General features: G+C 48.5%; 1 protein-coding gene across 2 annotated transcripts; it reads right to left on the bottom strand.

The window, feature by feature from the left end:
• Positions 1 to 353: 353 nt before the first annotated feature.
• Positions 354 to 20,097, bottom strand: C9H3orf70 (chromosome 9 C3orf70 homolog). Of its 2 annotated transcripts, none has more exons than XM_065844874.2 (2): positions 19,779 to 20,097; positions 354 to 3,559 (listed from the first exon to the last, which is right to left on the bottom strand). In XM_065844874.2, the coding sequence occupies exons 1-2, from the start codon at positions 19,951 to 19,953 to the stop codon at positions 3,003 to 3,005; spliced, it is 732 nt and encodes a 243-aa protein (XP_065700946.1). In that variant the 5' UTR covers positions 19,954 to 20,097; the 3' UTR covers positions 354 to 3,002. The 2 variants fall into 2 exon arrangements, with proteins under 2 accessions (XP_065700946.1, XP_071668483.1); XM_071812382.1 differs by lacking the exon at positions 19,779 to 20,097 and adding an exon at positions 3,763 to 4,542.
• Between the last annotated feature and the right edge of the window lie 738 nt (positions 20,098 to 20,835).

Raw genomic sequence — 20,835 nt, 5'->3', positions numbered from 1 at the left:
TCCAGCCTGCAGCCGCACCCGCTCAGAGGTAAGTCAAGGGGCTACAGCCAGCTGCATTTTCACAGACATCAGCCTGTGCTGCAGCTCTTTTCCCTGCTGTCCTCCCCGACAGGGGCAGCTCTTCTTTCACAGAACTGGGCTGTGAGGTTGCCCACCAGCCCCAGTACTTACCAGGTGCCCAAACCCAGGTGAGGCTGGGCTGGGTGCTGGTTACTACATTTCTCTGCCTAGCACTGGGTGTGTGTTTCAGGTGCTGCCATCTGAAGCCATACATGACCCTTCCTTTGCTGGAGATCTCAGAATGTTACGCTCTAGTATGGAAAATGAAGAGTGAGTTAGGACAAGCAGAAGTACAGTTGTTTAGTATTTTATTAAAGAGGAAATATACACACCTCTCCCTGGCTGAGGGAAGCAGGGAGCCCAGGGCATGTCTCTTACAGCGTGTCTATGCCAGCATGTTTGTGCAAAGAAAAGAGATCGTGTTTCTGAGCTGGGGTGCGTGATGGAGCACAGAGAGGAACCTGCCACTGTGCTGGCTGCTCAAACGCCTTCCAGAACTAGCCCTGTCCCACACCAGCCTGCTCCACTGACATTTTACAGGTACAACAGCAGGAAGAGGCAGCTTATTGTGCTTAAGACATCTGAACAAATCCTGGGTAGGAGACACTCACAGCTTGTGAATATTGCTAATTACTTACAGTTAAGAAAGAACGTATCCTGATGACAGTGATATGAACCTGCAAGACCGGAGGATCTCACGGTAAGTCTCGGTCATAACTACCGCCCGACCCAACGTCGTTGTGCTCACGGCAGGCGGCGGCAGCTCCTGCTCGCAGACGGGGTGAGCTGGTGCGGAGTCGCAGGGTGCCCATGGCCTTTTCTGTGCGTGGCACCTGCAGGCAGAGCTGCTGAGGGGCACCCTGGCCTCGGGAAAGGTCCCGCTCTCACCGGGCCCTGGGGAAGGGGCATCTACCAGCACCCCCATCCTCCCGGCAAGGAGAAGTCACCTCTGGAGAGAAAGCTCGGGTGGGCCAGGCACGAGAGGGAGCTTTTCCAGCTCTCTGCTTAGATTACAATGGAACAATTAAATATGAGTAAATGCAGGATTATACATAATGCTTCCTTCTACCTATGGAATGTGTCTGAATGGTCAAAAGACACTAAAACTTTGTTAGAAACCTTAGTTAACCGAGTAAGACAACCCTACCCTTAAAAAATAAATAAATCCTATTTAGCTTGACTACAGCCTTTGTTTAAATACCCTCAGAAAAACAGAGTATATTTTCAGGTGCTTTGTGAGAATGTATCTGTTCATGCAAAGGCCCAAGTGCCTCATTTAACAAGCATTGCGCTTTTTTATGTAAGTCATCAAAACTATAAAACCTATTATTTTGTCTGAAAGTGTTAGTCTAAAAAGTACAGTATTACTTTATAACCATTTAGGGTAAACTCCTAGCACACGCGCATGTGCACATACACACACAGTTGCCTAAACGTTTTCTAAAGATACTGCTTACAAAGTGTATAAAATTAGTAATACGTTGTCAGGATACAGTGAGAGATGAGCCATCCTATAACATAGACTATAATCTAGTATCAATCACTAAACTGTACACATTTATACAGCCTTATATTCACCAATGACTTCTGAAACGTAAACAGCAAATACACAAAGAAATTCAGTAATGCTGTTGAAAACACAGTTATTACTGACTCCAACTGATTCAAGCTGACTGAAATCTTCTGAGAAATGACATTTTTGTTTTGTCAAGCAGGGCTGAGACCAAACCACCAGCGAGACAGCTCGCTCCTATCAGCTCCTTGAGGAAACCCCTGCTCGAATCCCTCCGGCGCTGGGTGCAAAGCAGCAGGAGCTGAAGCTTCCCCTCTCCCCTAGAATTACTCGGGCTGTATTTTAACAAGCACACGCGCTACCGAGCCCGTGGGGCACCCCCGCAGGCACCTCCGCGCTGTCCCCAAGCTCGGCCGACACAGTGGTGTGGCTGATAAACTTTTGTTTTTCTTACATTTTGGAATTGTCCAGGCAAATGCAGGCCATGAGGCCATTTGGTCCTGAGTGCACGTGTCCGGCACCAAACAGCACAGGAGGAAGCAGCAGGCAAAGCCAAGGGTGGATTTTTGTGTGTGTTTGGAGGTAGTCACTTCCTTCGCTTATCATTTTACACCCCAGTCTAGCATGGTATCGGTTAGACGGCCGCACTTCACCTCTGCCTGCTCCCCCTCCTGCAGAGCTGCAAAAGCCAGATCCCCTTTCCTAAGATCCACGTGGAAAAAAGGGACCAGCTGGATCCTGGCAAATGATCCCCTCCGGAGCAACAGTCACCTTCTCAGGAGATTTCAGAGCCTGACCTAACTCAGCAGATGCCCGATGCATAGCCTGGAGAAAAGTCGGAGGCACTTTGTGCATTCTCTAGCCTGCCATACCAACCCGCGGGAAGAGCGGTGCCAACAGCCTTTGGGAAGGGCCGCGCCGGCACTAGTGAAAAGGATGGACAAACGCGCAAGGACGGACAGACGGAACGAGCGTCTCGTTGCTGCGCCTCGCCTGGCTGTTTGAGGAAGAGTAAGGGCAACTCGGTTTTGCTGCTGGCAGGCGTGCTGCACCAGCTCACCCTCTGTGCTTTGAAGGCCAAACATCCTGACAGTTGGAAACATCTTGAATGGCACATCCTTGTAAGAGAAATAGTACGTGGTGGAACCCAGACCAAGAAAAGGGCCTATTTCAGCTATAAAAGTCTTAAGATTTATCACTACCTTACGTGCAGACGTGGGAGATCTGATCAGGCTGAGAATATGTTAAAATTGCTCAGGCTGCTGCTAGTTCACCAGTATGCAAGTCCCATGACCGCACTCCCGTGAGGAATCGGAAATATCAAGTGCACTGGAAAAAAGGGATTGTCAGAAAAAAACAGAAAATATAAATACTACAAAAGCAACGTTACCGAGTGGGAACTGGACTGATCTGATACCAACTTGTGGGCTCACACAGTGGTTTCTATAGTCTCAATCACCTCCATTTCGCACTGCGAGGGTGACAAGAGCGGGCATTCGTCTGGTTCCCAGCTGCTATCCGGGCTGTAATCTTCTTCTGAGCTTAGCTCGGCCACCCCCTCCGTGTCCTCGTCACACGACTCCACGTAGTGAACCCCCACCGCATTGATCCCGGAGTCCTCGGAGCTGGAAGGGGACGAGCAGTGATCTGGTTTTGGTGTATTGCTCTCTTTTGTGATTAAGGCATTGCGAACAGTGACTTCCTCAGGCTTTATCTTGTGGGGCAGGAGGGGAGGCTGCCTCTGCACGTAGCACATCTTCCCGTTGATGCATTTCACGCGGTAATTGTCAATGAAGAGGTCTGCGATCGTGCAGAACTGCGGGGAGTCGGGGGGCAGAGGGGGCTGGAAGACTGGCGCAAACTTCAAAAAGTGTTCGGTGAGCGAAACGGAGATCTGGATGGTGTTCGTGGACTCCCGGGGGCGAACAGGTATTTCGGTGCTGGGAAGCTGCTCCACGGGTGTCATGGGCTGATAGACATATTTACCTGTGGGGAAAACAGAAAGGTAGTATTTAAAGACCATTAGCTTTAAGTTAGACCCAAGCTGATCATATGATGCTTGCACTTGGCTATTAATAATAATGGGTGATTCCTTGCAGCCGCTGCTTTCAACAGCCTCAAGGTGCTCAGTCCTCTACTGGTATGGATTCTCTGATGCTAATATCGCAGGTAAGCATAACCTTCCTTACCCCAGTCCTGCTTCAAAGACATCTGTAGGACGTAACTGAATTGACTGCAGGGGCACAGCTCCATAGCTAAGCAGCAGGACAGACGGCAAGTCTGCTTGCACCCATTTCTAGGGGAAAGAACACTGAAAAGATGTTCAGAGACTACTTTTTTTCCCATTGAACACAAGCAGTTCTAGCTTACAGCTTTACTACAATGATCTAAATTGTGTTATGTTGTTATTATTCCACATTACAATGAGTCTCTTGGTATGCGTTTCCATGTTCTCTTTTTTCTGGGGACTAAATCGTGTTTTTCTGTATTATAAACCAGAGGTTCATACATGACTTCAATTAGAATTTTAAGGCAGAAAATAAGGGAATTCCCAAGCCATAGAAATGCTTTTGGCATCTTGATTATCTGGTTAAGTAGTAAGAAAATAGGATTATGTTGCTTATATAGAGCTGAACCAAGTGTGAACTGAAAATCTTTGCTAAAAGAAATAAATAAAAAGGCAGAAAATCAGTACTTTGTTAGGAAAAACTGAGAAACCTGAGGCCATGCCCAAGACTGTAAAATGTTGCATTTTATTTGCATGAAGCCTCTGAAAGATTCATGTCTCCCTAGGGGCTCCTACACTATGAAAGCACAGATTTCCACAAGACTTGCAAGTAACGGGGCTCTCCAAAGAGTTTTGATGCACGGGCTGCAAATCCTGCTTTGCAAAGGCAGGACAAGTATCAAAGCGCAGAAGGACTGTTTTGACACTCGAAGCTCTCCAGGTAAGCAGCAGAAAGCCACCCGAGTCTCGCTGTGTTAACGAACCCGCCGTGCTGCGATGAGATCGGCCACGTGTCTCTGTGTTTGCAGCTCAGAGGTAGGTGCAGCCCTTCTTCTAAATTACCTGTTCTTTTGGAAAATTGGAGTAGTGATGTATTTCTGCTCAGAGAGGCTGAGCGCAGCCTGGGCAACAGCAAGAGAGGAGGGCTTTCCTTACCCTGAGGAGGGGCTCGCACCCCCCTGAGCCTGGGAATCCTTCCCAGATGTGGGAAAAGCGTTGACCGCACCAAATTCCAGGTGGTGTAGCATCTGGTACCCCAGCCCGCTGTCAGAAGTGCTGGCAATGGGATGGGCTGTGAGATGCTGGCTCTGGGCTGTGAGATGCTGGCTCTGGGCTGCAGCAGCCCCGGGATCCAGGCTCCACGCTCCGGCTGGGCTCTGCCAGCCCAGCTCTGGTACATCACTTGGGGAAACCTCCAGCGCTGGGGAGGGCTCTTCCCACCCCAGCTGCACTGGTGGCTCTTGGAAGGGGATTGGTTTGCATTCAAGGTGGCTGTGTTCCCCTACTGGACTGTCAAACCCCACCACGGAAGGCCGGGGAGAACAGAGGAAATGCTACAAAGAGCGCGGAGGCGAAAGCAGAGCTCGGGGGAGCGCTGGGTGTGGGAGAGGCACGCTGCAAGGACAGCAAACACAGACGAACGAGCAGAGAAAATCCCACCTGTCGTGCCATGGGAGAAACAGCCAGACTGAGAGCAATGTGACGTCAGCAGGAGAAAAGAGCATGTTGTGAACAGATTTGGCCAGCTCCCCTTGAATACCTCATCAAGCACTCTTTTCCTACGACCTGTGGAATGATTATTATTAACGGAGCCACTGGAAAAGCTCAGTGAAAATAAAACGAGCTTTTTTTCCCCTCCCGTTTGATTACGGCTGGATGGCAGAAAACACAAAGACATCCTCTCCGCTTGCCATCTTTTTAACATACCGTGGTGTCGTTTCTCAACTGGCTATGACTCAGAGGAATTAAGTGCTAGCATCGAACAAGGGAACGCTTCGAGCCCAGGCAGAGCGGAGCTCTTACTGCTCAGTGCCCTTTGGCACAGCAGCACAGACATTTCGGTTTGGGCACTCACTGAGGCATGGGGTCTCTCAGGCGTTTTTTGAATCTTGCTGACACAAATTCTCTGGGCAGCTCTTACCTTCACAACCTGCTCTAACAGCGGCTGCTTGTAGCTTCCTGCCCTCCGCTCTTCTCCAGGAATCCTGCTTTGGAATTAGTGAACGTTGAATTGCAATGTCTTGCAAAGCTGCGCAGACGAGCGTGCTGCTGGTTGGAACAGTGGCTGCTAAAATTCAGCTCGAGGAAAGCAAAACGCAGCCCACCCTGAGCCGAAACCACGGTGCTGAATTTATTCATGTATTTGGAGTGATGCTGTGTGGGCTCCTATTCCATGCCATTGACTCCCAATGATAAAAACTAGATGCTAGTGAAAAAAATTTCCCAACTCAATTTTGTGCCACCTCTATTTGAAGCGTCCAGGGAAGCCCCAGTGAAGATTTTAACAGGATCAAGAAAAAAATATAATAAAAATCTGCACAACAGGACTATATTTTTCTACTTAAAATAGCTCCCACGTGCTGGGGGAAGGAAGCAGGGGATTTAAGCCAAGGCACCTCCCAGCACAAACATGGAATGATGAATCTTTGACTCATCCGTTTGACTGTTTTTTCCCCAAAAAGCAGCAGCAGGAGGAGATGAGGTGTTACCTGGGAGCTCAGCTGGTTGTTTTACCATTGCAGCAGCATGTGGTGTTTCAAAACTGCCCTGCTGGCACTAATTTTAGGGGAGAAGAAAAGAGCGGCTGTTCTGTTAACAGAGGATTTGAGATCCCCTTTGGGTGACCTTACAGTGGCTGCAGCCATTGCCTCACGTTCCAAGGACAAGCGTTCCTGGACACTGCCGGAATTGCCCAACGGATAAGAGAGAATTTTCTACATGCACTGATTTCTGCATTTCTTCAGAATTCTGGCACAAGTTGGTCAAGTTTCAGCTAGTTCTAGGGCCAAGTTTGTTTATTTTAGATTGAACTTCTGTTTCAAAACGTGGATCAGGTCCGTTTTTAAGAGGTGCTGGTGCTCACAGCTGGGACTGTCAGACTGGATCACGGACAAAGCTGGGCTTGCAAAGCTGGGCTTACAGCACCTTACCCTACATAATGCCTGTAAACTCAGCAGCCGTGAGGCATCCTATGAAAAATAAATGCAGAAATTTAAAAATAAGCTCGCTCCCCGCCCCTGCAGCTTGCAGGATTGGCAGGGATGACTTTTTCACTGAAAATGATCCCAAAAGCATGAGTCCCCAAGTTCTCTTATAACACATCTTGGTCTGATCAAACTCCCACTGAAATAAACAGCAATATTTTTGCTGACTTCAAACAGCTGGCAAAAGCCTATGATAAAATAGTATTTTGAGCACCTATTCTGATGTGTTCCTTTTAATATGCCGGCGCGTAATTTATTGCCTATTTACTCCAACTAAGTCAGTTGAAGTACTCCTGCAATTGAGCTGCCCTGATGAATGTTCCTGTAAATTACAGCATTTTGCACAAATACAGATGTCAGACTAGACGCTGCATCGCAACTTGTTTCCTGGGTCCCTTGTCACCGCTGCCCACGCGGAAGACGGTGATTTGGTGAAGGAAAAATACTGAACGTGCCGAATGCATGTCCAAAAATCCAACCGCGCATCCTGTGCGAGCAGTTGGGCTGCCCTTGCAGAAGCTGGGGAAGCTTTTGAGCGCTGTAATAGCTGCAATGGAGAGATGTCACGCTTCTGGCTCTGCAGTTCCACCAGCACGGCAAAAGGGCTCGAGGGAAACAAGAGCCTGTTCCCCTCCTGGGTGTTGAACAGGAAATGTGTGAAACGAGGCTCTGCCAAAATTATTTTTGTGAGAAGTCTCAATTATCCATGACAGCCATATGCTAACAGATGATATGATGAAATGCGAGACAATGAGAGACTTTGGAAGTAGGTATGTAGGCTACGCTTAACTAGTCACAACCGAAAGCCTGCACCGGTACCTACACTTTCTGTGGCTACGTGCTGGCAAAGCATTAACATCCGTAAAGACCGCGCTTCTTTGATCCCCGTTGCACAGGGACAGCAGTTTGTGCACAACTAAACAGGACTGATTGGGTTTTTTTCCATTTCTTTGTTTTTCAGCTGACCCTTTTGAAACCCTGAAAAACAAACCTCCAAAGGATCAGCACACACCAAAGCCGATAGTCAACTACAAAACAACTCTTCCAAACGTGTCCAAGGACGTATACGCACGCTTCCATATAATATATATGAAGTCTGTCTGAGGCATTGATTAACAGAACTATGTGGCTTAGTGATGGGAAGCTGCATTATGGTGTCTCCTCCTTACAAAAACCAAAGACAAGGCTTTAGAAGCAAGCCACGAGGTCATATTTTTCTGTTTCTTTGCTAATTGAGCAGTCTGCATGCATCCTCACCAAACAGACACAGCAGTAATTTCTGTGGCTAATACAAAACAACTTAACCATGAAATAAGCAGAGGTGCTGCTCAAACATTTTATTCTCCGCTTCCCTTTGTCCCAGCATTCTAGTTTACCTCTGACACTCATTAACGTGCTTGGCATATTAAAAATATAGTAAATCCATCTTTCAGCAGTGATGTTTCTCATAACAAATTCTCAGGTTCTACCCGCTCAAAATGCTACCTTGAAGGTCTTTTTTTTCCTAAAAAAACAATGCCGTGAATTGCAATGCACTTCAGACAATAATAAGAGATTGTTGTGGATCTTACGAGTCAGCAATACATACTGTGTATATTTTTTTGTATGCAAGACACTTAGATACTTTTAAACTGAAACATAAAAGCTGTTTTTCATATGTATTCTTTCCCCTGCAGCTGCTTGGATGAAGATTTCTATACCCTCCAATCTGCCAGCTCGTCTACTGTCTAAGCAGCAGCAGCGTTAGTGAAGACCTGCAATAACTGTAACCTGTTTAACCAGAACCTGGGTGAATTTAGTCTAATTAACTACCGCACAGCTTTGAAGGAGCGAAGACAAAGCAAGTATTCATAATGCATGTGTAACACGAGACAGAACTACCTCAGAGAGGTTTTGTGTTAGTCCAAGGAGAGTTCACAACGCGGAGTCCCTTCCACATCTCCGCATGAGGAAACCTTGGAGATCAGCCTCTCGAGAACTGGCTTTCTCCATAGCAGAGGATGGAGAACTACCAAGCGTTTCCAGTCTCAGCAGCATGGCCAGAGAGACAAGTCTGTTTAGGAGGGGCAGACTGGATGCACCCCTCTCTGTCTTAGTGAAGCTGTCTCAAGGGTGCTGACGGCTACGAGCTGGAGCAGTGTGCTGCTGCCTGGATTGGCACGGCAGCCCAAGGCCAACGTATCAACTGTCACACTCCTGGCTGGTTCTCCAGGATGCTCAGGGCGGTGTGTGGCTCAGGTGACAGCTCTGCAATAACAGACAGGCCTGCGGTTGGCCCAGCCCGTGCACGGGAAGGAACCGGGTAGCGTTTCACCGCTGACAAAGCAGAAAGTCGGGGCAGCCGGAAGGTTTTCCTCCTTTACAGACTAAAGCAAAGCTCGCTGCCCACAATCTGGTTCATCGCTGTCCACTGAAGGGCACTCCGCACCCTAAGCCTCTCTGAGGTACCCACCGCACCTTTGTTTCAGGTCCAGCAGAGTAGGAGGGTCATCTGAAAGCACAGTACCGGTCTGAGCCCCCATACCGAGATGCCTTCCAGCCCCGCAGGCTCCAACCGCGGACAAAATTACTGCCTCTGGCTTTCCTCCTTTCTCCTCTCTTCAGTTATATGCACAGCTTGGGACAACAAACCTTTGCAAACAAAGACTGCCCTAACTATAAATATTCACTAAGGACTGTAATAGCTTCAAATTACACTTTGCTTAGACCACAGTAATAGCTTTTACAGAGGGGCGAGAGCAAATAGCAGGAGAAACGCAGAGTACATTTGCAGATGGTACATGTGGCAAAAAAAACCTGCTAACCCAGTTTCCAGTTCTTCCTATTGTATGGAACTGCTATCATGCTGTATCTAGCAAAACATCACGGGCTGTGTTGGGAACACTAGACGTGGAATAAGCCACCAGAGGAAAAGAAAAATATTTCAGGACACCGAGGCACCGTCAGATTTATAGTGCAAGCTCAAGGGGAGATGATTATAATGAAGCATAACGAAAATGCTTGTCGACACTGAAGGAGCCTGGTAGATAAAGATATGCAACGCCTTAATGCAACAGATACTTTTGCCCTGCGCCTCTTCCAAACAACTTTGAAAAATCACTGAGACTGTTCAAAGCAATTTCTAGTGCGGGGAATGCAAACGGGCACAGTAAGTGATCATAAAAGAGACTCCAAGGACACAAGCCAGCTCTGCAAAGGAGCACCAGTTACCCCACCACCACCAAAGAAGTCATGCAACAGGACCTTGGCAGTCTGGAAATAACAGCAGGAATCGTGAGCGGGCTCTGACCCAAGCCAAGTGTATCATTACAAGCAGCACCTTCTCATGGAAGCCCCTACACCAGAGCACTAACAAACCCGCCGTGTTTCCAAGCACAGAAAAGAACCGGTCTAGCAATGTTTCTCCAGCGGCTCCCCCGGCAGTGATTCTGTACAGTCGCCAGTTCTCGTGTGAAGGAGAGGTGTTCCTCTCATTGCCATACAGCGACAGACAGCTGTGACAGCCCTTGACTTGATGAGCCATAAGCTTTTCACAGGAAACTATGAAAGAGGGGGGAAAAAGAAAATCAGCAAGTTTTTCTTTATCAAATTTGTATTTTAACGCTCTTTTGTCTTGATCTGTTTTGAATACAAAAGTGATTATGATTGTACATTCTGTGAGCTGTCTAAGCCTTTCAGGGTTTTCTGCACGTGTCCGCTTAAAAGCAGGTAACTCTTAAATGCAAAACAGATCCTGGAGCTTCCTTCTACCATACCTGCTCTTTCCTCTCATTTCTTACAGGGATTTACCAGACTTAAAGAAAAAACAACGCTGCAGGCTTAAGAAATGTCTCATGCAGCCATAAACCCTCTCAAAGTGGCCGTATTTGCTTACTAGCCACCGCAAGGGAACAGAATATGGACACCCAAAAGAAGCAATGAATACCACCGTGTGTGCATTCCGCAAGGAGCTCTTCCAGCGCCTGTGAGGAGCACCCACACCGGGTTACAAGAACACGGACATCACAGCATAGGCACGGAAGGCGTGATGGTCTCAGGTACAAGCACAGTTTGCCATGAGCGGAGCAGCTAAGCACTGCCCATCACAACCTGAGCTCTGAACCCAAGGATATTTGCCTTCCAACATCCCTTTACAAAGCCACCCTCAAAGGAGAGAACAGCTGCTCTTTGCAAACTTCGCCGAAAAATTTTATCCCCAACTTACACTAGATATCTGTTTAAATTCAGTACAGAAGATAGCAAAAAACGGCTTAGTGCTAAATATTTATTCTACAGAACCATCCTTGTGCACCATCTGCTCAAGCTTCAGCATCCCATCATTTTCGAGCAGCCAGTTAGTATGCTGATATGGTAACAAAGGAGGATAAGCACAGATCAGTGGCAGAAGCTATCTAGAAAATAAGGCATTTCCCAGTATCACAGGCACTGGAGAGACAAGCTACAGGCTTCTTCCAGGTGCGTAGCACACACTGCAGGAGGGCACCCTGTTTGCAATGGGAATGTTTTCCTGTGAGTTCTCCAATAAGCAGAACAGCTCACGGATCCTTGAATGGAAAGTCCTCTCCAAAGGATGGTACCGTGCAAGAAAGACTTGCGCTCTGCCCCCCCAGGAGAGAGCCCGGACGGACCGCTGAGGCAGGAGGTTGGTTTTTGTAGCTTGGAATAGATGCACCTTGACGGCTACAGCCTGTTTTCCTGGTGGGCTGACAGGAGAAACAATGGCATATGTGATGTGCGGTACCTGCGGTGCTCCCTTCCTGTTGTCAGACTACAGGTTCTCCTGCTGACAAGTCATCTGTGCGGTGGCCTTTCCGGAGCGTGAGCCTTCTGGGCTTGGCAAACAGCACATTCTTCAGCTTTGTTGCTGCAAACAGTGTCCTTATTACCAGTGCAGGCCGTTCTTTCAACCCTTGTCCTCTTGCTTCTTCTGGTGCCTCTCTACATGTTTCCATTCATACTTTGTTCAAACCAATCTTTGTATTTCTACTACAAGCCTCCACCAAAACCATTTCTGGAGAATTTAAAGGACTGCTCTCTCTGCTGATGCCCAGAATATGTCACCGTGTGGAGCTGATGTGCGCAGGTATGGGTGCCAGCCCTTCCCTCGGAGGACAACTGACAGTGTCCAAGCCTTTCACCAGGGACAAGAGGCGCTTGTGAGTGAGTGCAAACGCCTGGAATGTGGCTCGGGATGAGCAAAGCACCAAACTCCAAATGACGCCAGCAGCCACCCAGAATAAAACAGCCAAGAACACCAGCAAAGCAAGCAGTTCGGAGAGCACGCGTGTGGGCGCTCAAGCTCTGTGACCACCGGTGAGAACAAGAATACAAAAGCCTGCCTCTCGTTGAAGTTGTTTTACAACATAGGTTATATATAAATTCCAACTGTTACGTTGACTAAATTAAGGTATATTAAAAACAAGGCCCAGTTGCCAAGCAATCAGATTTTACTTTCCCAGTAGGTTTTTGACTTCCATCTATGTGAATATACTGAACTATTGGCTAAAACGTCTCTAAATTGCACCAACTGCACTTCTTGAACTCTGGGATCACTCACTACATAAAAATTGATTAGTGGAAGAATCAAAGCCATTATATGGAAACATACTCTGCATCTTGTGGACAGATAAATTCATGAAGGCACTGGAATGAAAACCGCAATATACTAAAACAGGGTCACTTTATATGTACAGAGAGAGATATATAGATAAATATATACACACACTACCCGGAATCCAATCTACTGTCAACCAGCTTTTTACATTAGTATAAGCTTGTGCCATCCATCAATAGCTAAGCCCACACTGTCACAGCTATCATTTTGGAACATCTTACAATGTTAGTAAGTAAAGCACTTTGCTTTTCGTCCTTTATAGAAACAAAAATCCCTGGTATAGTCTTGCCAATGTACTGAACTAAGTTACCAAGGCTTGAAGTGAGTCACGAAGCGTAAGGTAGCATTGGTTAAATGGAGAGGCATTACATAAAAACACCCCAAGATGTCCATTCTCTCCAAGCCCAGCTCTGCCGGTTGCACGCACAGGAGCAGCAACCAAACAAATTCTTGCAGCACACAGGCGCTGCAAGGCAATCTGAGGTCCCGCGCCAAGCACCTGAAAGCCAGTGCTTCCAACAAACCTGCGTATACGGTCAGCTCTGCAGCCCTGCAGGATGGAAACCGTGAAGGTGACAATCTCATGACCCGGGTTGTCTCATGGGGCGGTGCAAGGATATGACTATGGGCTGCAGTTTAAGACACATGAAACATCCATCAGCAACCACAAGAGTAGGGACGATGCGTTCAAAGGCACTGCAGTCGTACGCTTTTGCATTTAGGCACTTGCAGTAAGCATGCTCGCAGATTCAAGCTGGCAAGCAGATGTTCTCACCTGCAGAGTCCAGAAGGAAGCCACACTCTTGCCACAGGCTCTGTACTCCAGCACTAATTTTATTTTTGAGTTGTTAATCTGCAGTGAGAAAAGTGCTGGAAGCCTTTTAGCAGAATGAAGACCTCTGAGCAGGAGCAGGGGCTCAGCCTTCACCACAAAGCTGTTCAGACCCTCCTGAATTCACAAACCACCGTGCCAAAAGCTGACGGGATGCAACATTAGTGAACTTGTCCTTTGGAAATACTTGCTTCCGGTAGGAAACATCCACAGCCTCGTGATTTCAGGCTGGCCCTGAGCAGGCTTCAAGGAAACAGCAGCTTAACCCTTCAAGCAGCTACAGAGCTCTCATTTATCTGCAACTCTCCAAGGCTCTTACCAGCAGGTCACTGAGTTTTGGGCAAGCAGACGTAATTCTTTGTGAATGGACGGATTACAAAACACAGCCTCATAGTCAGGCATGCACACAGCAGGTTTTGGCCAGCAGAAAGTGTTTTGGTACACAAGGCCCCTTTTCCTCAGAACTTTTGGAGGAATAAGCGCAGTGATTTCTATTCAAGAAGAGTTAGTACGATGAGATGTACTTACCGCAAGTAAATTGAATTCAAAGCTTTTCCTGGGGTCTATTCCTGTTACGTGATATCAGGGGTTTTGTTAATAATAACAGAACATGCATGTCTCTAAACATAACTTGGCGTTACAGCAAGGATATCAAAATTAACGCCAGCAGGTTCTTTCAAAGGCGCTGAGGTTCCCACAGGGTTTGATGAATCTACACATCTGGGTTCTCTTTCTGAGACACAGCATTAGCCGTACATTCATACTGTGATTTGCCGATTATAACTAACACCAGAGCAACAAAATGCAATTTGGGTCCAGAATGGTGCACCCATAAAAGCAGGCAAATAAGTGTTTTACCTTAGAGTTACACTTCAGAATGTATTAAGCTGACGTTCTTTCCTTCATTGCGTACAGCGCAGTGAAATGAAGCTGAATATCATAGCTCTTCAAAGTACAGGTGAAGAGAAGATCTTGCACAGCCACAGGCAGCAAATCCTCATTAAAAGTGTTTTCCCATTACAAGCTGAGAAATTCACCTTTCTGCGGCTCTTGCCCGGTGCTCAGCCTAACGCCTTGCTTGTGCACAACCATTCTGCCCAGATACACAGACTTAAACTGGATGGATGTTTAAATCCTTTTCACTAAAGCAAATGAAAAACACCTATTTCTCCTAAGATTCGTGATCATCCACGAAGACAAGCCGTGGTTTTGGAGAACACCGAGCTCCAGAGTTCCTACCAGCTGCTCCATTTCTGTTTAGGCAGTTTTCCACAAAGAAAAATGTACGAGCTACTCCAAATATTCAGTCTCAGAATTTAAAATGTGAGCATGTTACGACTCCCTTTTTATGTTTATCCAACAGCTCAGTCATCAGGATGTAGTTTTGCCCTGTGGGACAGCATGGCTGGAAATGCACGTTGCACCCCTAGTGCCAGGCTGGCTGCTTGCGGTGCGCTCCGGGCTACATCACCTTTTGCAGAGATACACGGAAAACACCGGTACACTAGTGTCCTTCTGCTCTCTCCTGGATGATGGCAAAGGTAGGCACTGAAAACCAATGCGAAACAAACCCACCAGGGAGACTTACAATGTATGCAATGCTGCAGAGCACCCCAGGGCTTATTTTGGGATCCCCTCCAGGGCTGTAGCTGTTTCTCCAACATGGAGGGATGAACAGAAGCTGGCTGGCAGGCCACACAACTCCTCTTTACACCCCCCAAGCTTTGTCACGGCACTCTTGAATACCTTCAACAATCATTTTACCTCACTCACCAGCTGTCTGTTACAGGGAAGAAAGGCCGCCTCGCCTGTTCCCTGCTCACGGTTCCCACATGCAGACTGGGGTCTGAATAATTACACGGGCTTCAAAGATTGCCTGAGCCCCTGCTGATAGCTTCTGTCGCTCGAGAGATGGGAGACGCACCACGGAAATGCTCCTTGTGTGCACAGAGCTGCCTAAAAGCTGCACACATCACTATGCAGCGGAGGAAAACACCGGCACCTGGGGCCAGGGTGTGTGCACTGCCCAAGGACAGGTAGGGGATGCGGTGTGACACAGACCACCACATCTTGCTCTCTGCAAGAGCAATAACGATGGCTGGCCGCCACAGAGAGCTTTCAGCAGTTTTGTGGGACAGAGAACAAATGTTTTTACTTAAAAATGTTACAAAATAGAAATAATATTCACATAAAGACTGAAAGAAACAAAGGTCTGCTCAGAGTACACGCAGGTGCAGTGAGGATACTGATCTGCCTCACTCCTGGCAGCAGCGGTGGGAGATGGATAACGGCCTCTCAGCCCCAGCACAGACTGACCACAGACCCCAAAGTGTGACGCAGACGCCAGCGGAACAGACACGCTGAGAAGCGATGGGGATTGCTCTGATAGCGAAGAGAAACCCTGCTCTCCCAGTTCAGCAGGCAGACGGACAGACAAGGTAAATACACTCTGACTCTGTGTCCCCAGAGTATGTGCTGGCACAGCCAAAATCAGAGAAATCCTTCTCCCCACAATCACCCAGAAAACACATGCCCTTCATGTAAACCCATTTTCTCCTCTTGGCCAAGGAATGACAATTTCTTGGGTTTCTTGCCAAGCCTGCCTGACCTCATGCAGGAACTGGAGGTCTGGATCTAAACCAAGGTGTAACTGTCCCATAATTAGGAGATGCACACCAGGGAGCAGGAACCTATTTCAAAACACACCTGCCAGTATTATACCCTGCTTAGCAAAACACGAAGGCGGGGGAGCATTTGTATTTTTTTAAAACCTCTACTGCCACTGCAATCCTTTTCCATGTGTGAGCCTAGCAACTGTTTTCCCTTTCTGACCACCCCAGGGAGGCCTCGCAGCTTTCACCCATGCGCTGTTTGTCTTCTTGTAAATGGTCCAAACAGCGGAATCGTGCAAAAGTGGTAGAACTGAAATTTATTAGCTGCATTTATTTCTCAATATAAGATATGCAAGAGGCTTTCAGTAGCTAAAAGCCTGCCCTTTTGATGCTGAACCGGGGAAAGGAAAAATAATCACAGAAAGCACAATTACTATCAATTGATACAACTGCTGCGAAACCAGTATTGTGGAATCATTATTCATAATGTATTTTTGATAACTGCAACATAACACACTGAGAGTTTTGCAAGCTTTTTAACATAATGCAAGCTATTCAGATTAAAAAAATAACACAGTTCCAATAGAATGCTCTATTTTTGCATTGTCCGGGGAGGAAGCCAATCTTGTAATTGTAGCAAGTGTGATGCGTTCTCTCAGCTCATTCTTAGGAAGTGAAATTAGTAAACTGCAGTCAAAGTCCTGCTGTCAGGACAAATGTAACCCCGGGGATCTGATCCCTTCTGACAGAAGCGGGTACCACAGCAGCATTGGTGCAAGCCCAAGTGTGAATCCATCATCGGTGCAAGCCCAAGCCGCGGCAGCAATCCCCAGGCGAGGAAAGGCAGGCCCCTTGCTGCAGACCTGTCTCTGCTGCCTGTTTTCTCAGACTTTGGAAAAAGTAAATCAGGTCATTTAAGGCTCTAAACCTGCACCTAACAAAGAAAACCCCACAAGGCTGTCAGAGGAGAGGAAGGTGAAGAGGGGGCGGTCACCCTGGCAAGGGAAATGCACACAGGGATAGACACAAAGGGCACAGAGCAAGCAAGAGAAAAGTGTAAAGGGACAAGCATGGGGCTGAAGTCAAACAGCTCTTGGGCCAACACCTTCTCCCCAGGAATGCAAAGGTTTGAGCCCTCAACCCACTTATCTCTAATGGGGCACTCCAGAGAACCACCTGCCATCTCACCAGGCGTGAAACAGACTGAAAATAACCCAAACTAAACTCCTGAGCTCAGGCACAGAAGTCACACAGACACCCACAGCACTTGCTCTTCTCAGAGCTGTTTGGACACACTAAAGAGCCTCTGTGATCTCGCCTGCCAGTTATTGTTGCCATTTTACGGACAGAGAAACATGGGCGGCAAAGAGCACTTAAAGCACTGCTCACTTTAGAGCGTGCCAACAAAAATGGCTTTGGGGAATTCAGACTAAGTTCTTTCTCAATTATTACTTCCATAGCCAAGTGGCTCTGCAACACTACATTGCTCCTGTCACCGAGGAAAGCAGATGTGATCCTGAATTCACCAGGAGACAATCTACTCATTGTAGCAGTGGTGAGTTTTGGTAATTTTTCAGTGCAAGTGCACTTTAAGTGAGTTGACATTGTCCAGGACCTTGGACACTGATGGAAAATAATACTTCAAAGACCATTTTAATTGATGTAGAGCTTCCTCTACCCCAATACAGCTCTTAAGAGTCACAGAAAACCACTTTCAAGAACCCTCTGAGGACTCCCAAGTCAGTATTACAACACAGCATTTACAGAAGATAACTCCCAACACTGTTTAATTACATCTCTGACCTCTATACAATTTTCCATTATAGGCCTCATTCTTACTCCTTTTAAGTCCAACTCAACTCATTCTGCAGATGCCAGACACAAAGAGACCCTCAGCTCTGAAATTTGCGTTAGGAAATAAGGGGGCAAGAAGAGAGCGCATTTCCTCGTGGCTTTCAGAAGATTAAACAAGAAAATGAGGTACATGACTGCCGGCATTGAAAATCATCGTCTCGTGGGGCAATTGTATCTCAAAGTTTCCTTAGCCATAAAGGAGGAATTAAGAAGGAAGCCTGTATTTCTTGGAAAAGCTGTAATTATTTTTTAATTTGATGATTGCCACATTGATTGGTAGGTGTTGGATGGGGTCTCAAGTGGTCGTTCCAAGAGGGAATCAGCTCCGTGTAACTCCTAAGAGGCACCAGTCTAAGCCCTCCTTACCGGCCTTTGAGGACCACAGTTCCTCACCTCCTTAACCAGTCTGTTCCCTTGCTTCATTTCTCTTCCTAGTTAAAATGTTTTCTAATATCCAATCCTAAACTCTCCCTGCTACAGGTGACAACTGGCTGCCTTCCAAATCTGCGTCGAGAAGGACTAGAACACAGCACTCTTTGCAAAGCTGCCCTTACGCTTTGCAGAGCTCATCTCCCCTCCCTCCTTTACAGCACAAGCAACCCCTTTGCTTTTGCACCCCCTCGGAAATCATATTTTCTAAGCCGACTGCCGCGATCTCCTGCAGAACCTCCCCAATTCTCTGACAGCTTTTTCAAGTGCGATGCTCAGAACTAAGCCCATCAGCCTGGTTTCATCAGCACTGAGCTGAAGAGGCTAATTAAATCGCACACTTGCAATGCTCCTGTTAATTCATCCCCAAGCGAAGGCTTGGGTTCTGGTTTGGGATTTTCCTCCACAAAGGCCTCCTGCTGCCGATGCACGCTCAGTCTGCGATCCGCCTGAACCCCCAGATTCTCCTCCGCAATGTCACTTCTCCAGGTGTTCCCAGCTCTGCATTTGACTTCCCCCTCCCAGGACCATCCCCAATGCATTTCAGGTAACATCTCCAGTTTATCAACCCCACTTTGAGCTTATATCTCGATGGCGACCACAAATAACTGAGACCTGAGGAATTTTGGAAAAGAAGAGTATACCTAGGTCATAAATAGAGGATCTTTGTGTCATCAGTGAAATGCCACTGAGACACCCCTGTTCTGTGCAGCAGGTGACTGTGGCACCTCGTCACACAGCCACTGGTGCCACCACACAGTGCTGACTTCAGGGCACAGACAGAAAAATAACATTGTTCTGGGCTGATTTCAAATGAACCCCCAGTCGAGGCAAAATTCCTAGAATGTTCACTTAATTCCAACAGAAGCTCTCATCCAAATAAAAGGTGGCTTTTTAGGCAGGCCCTTTTCCCCACTAAGCAGAATTCGCAAAGAATATGCGCACAGGGGAATCCACACAGGAGATTAAATTACAAGGAGAGATGGTGACTTAAAAGGAGAATGTCAGGAGTCAAGGGACACCTTCAGCAGCACCAAACAAGCTTCACATAAGGGTCCAACTTCAACCCCGACCATCCAGGTGCTAAGATCTCCGAAATACAACACAACCTCAGCACATCGCTCCACCACCGCGTCCCGACCTCGTACCCACACGCCGCTCGACAAGCCTGCTCTTCCAGGCTACATGTGATTAATTATTCATCAAACTCTGTTTGGACATCTGCCGTTCAACCCCTGCCTCCATGATTATACACATCGATCTATCGAATGTTAAAGTCACCGGGCGCCTTTTCAAGAGTTGGATGAACGCTGGATTTGAAATGGTAACTATCTGCTGTACATATATATATAAAAGCAGTTACTTGCTACTCAAGAGACTGTAAAAATTAAAGAGAATAATGAGACCCGAGCCCGAAGTAGCCGGTGAACGCTCCCGGGGGAAGGCACAGCCGCCTGCGGCAGCAGCCGGCGCCGCAGCCCTCTTACCCTCCGGGGGCTGCCTGGAGGCGACCGTCCCCGCCCCGCCCCGCCGGGGACCCGCACCCAACTTCGGGGTCCCGGGTCGGACGGGCCGCTGAGGCGGCGCGCGGGGACCGTTAGAGCCGTTGGGACCGTTGGGGCCGCGCGCTCGCTCGCTCGCTCGCTCACTCACAGTGGCACCATCCCAGGTGGCAGCACCAGTGCAGGCGGAAGCAGCGGCCGTGGCTGTGGGTGGCGCAGAGCGAGAGCCCGTCGCAGGGCTGGAAGTCGGGTCTGCCCGCGCAGCTGCGGGCCAGCGCCTGAGCCTCGTCCAGCTTCTCGCTCTTCGCCGCCGCCGCCCCGCTCATGGCGCCGCCGCTCCGCCCGCAGCCCCCGCGCCGCAGCGGCCAGGAGGAGGAGGAGGATGTGGAGGAGGAGGAGGAGAAGGAGGAGGAGAAGGCGCCGAGCCGCAGCGGAGACCGCCCGCCCGCCCAGCGCCGCGGGGGGCAGCGCCGCGGGCAGGGCCCGGCCGCCCGCCCCGCCGGCTCCTCCCCGCCCCTTCGGCACCGCCCGCCCGGGACGGGGGTCGGGTCGCTGCTGGGCTGTGTCACACCTGAGCGCCTGCCCTCAGTGGTGACCCGTTGTGAGCTTTAACTGATTTGCAAAGGCATCTTGTAGCGGCAGGGGCAGCAAAGCCAGGCTGGCTCCCAGCAGGGATGGTGCCAGCACCCCGGGCTAGCCAGCTCTCCGAGCATCCTCCTCTCACCCCGGCCATGAGTGGGTGTGCACAACTTTGGACCACACCGCGCTTGTGAAATGGGATCCAGGCACCCTGGATCGGCAGCCTCCAAGGAGTGTGAGAAGAGACACGCAGGCTGCATTCCATCATCAGATACAAGCGATGTGGGATGCTCCATGTGTGTGGCTCTCACCTGTTCTGTAAGACAGGTGGACACCCAGAGTCAATGGAGCAGGAGACTGAGCTGCTTGCACACATGGCCTGTGGCACACACAGTTCTTGTTTTGCGGTTTATTCTTCATCACAGAATCCCAGGATGTCAGGGGTTGGAAGGGCACTGGAAAGCTCATCCAGTGCAATCCCCCATGGAGCAGGAACACCCAGCTGAGGTTCCACAGGAAGGTGTCCAGGCGGGTTTGAATGTCTGCACAGAAGGAGACTCCACAGCCTCCCTGGGCAGCCTGGGCCAGGCTCTGCCACCCTCACTGGGAAGAAGTTTCTTCTCAAATCT

The sequence above is a fragment of the Patagioenas fasciata genome, chromosome 9, assembly GCF_037038585.1.
Source record: "Patagioenas fasciata isolate bPatFas1 chromosome 9, bPatFas1.hap1, whole genome shotgun sequence".
Classification (NCBI taxonomy): domain Eukaryota; kingdom Metazoa; phylum Chordata; class Aves; order Columbiformes; family Columbidae; genus Patagioenas; species Patagioenas fasciata.
Note: the sequence above shows the minus strand (reverse complement) of the source record. Positions and strands in the feature narration are given on the sequence as shown.

Excerpts from the sequence above, each read along its gene's own strand:
- C9H3orf70 (XM_065844874.2), bottom strand. The coding sequence starts at position 19,953 with ATGAGCGGGGCGGCGGCGGCGAAGAGCGAGAAGCTGGACGAGGCTCAG. Across the intron at positions 3,560-19,778 it reads CCACCTGGGATGGTGCCACT|GTAAATATGTCTATCAGCCC; the intron begins GTGAGTGAGCGA and ends TTTTCCCCACAG.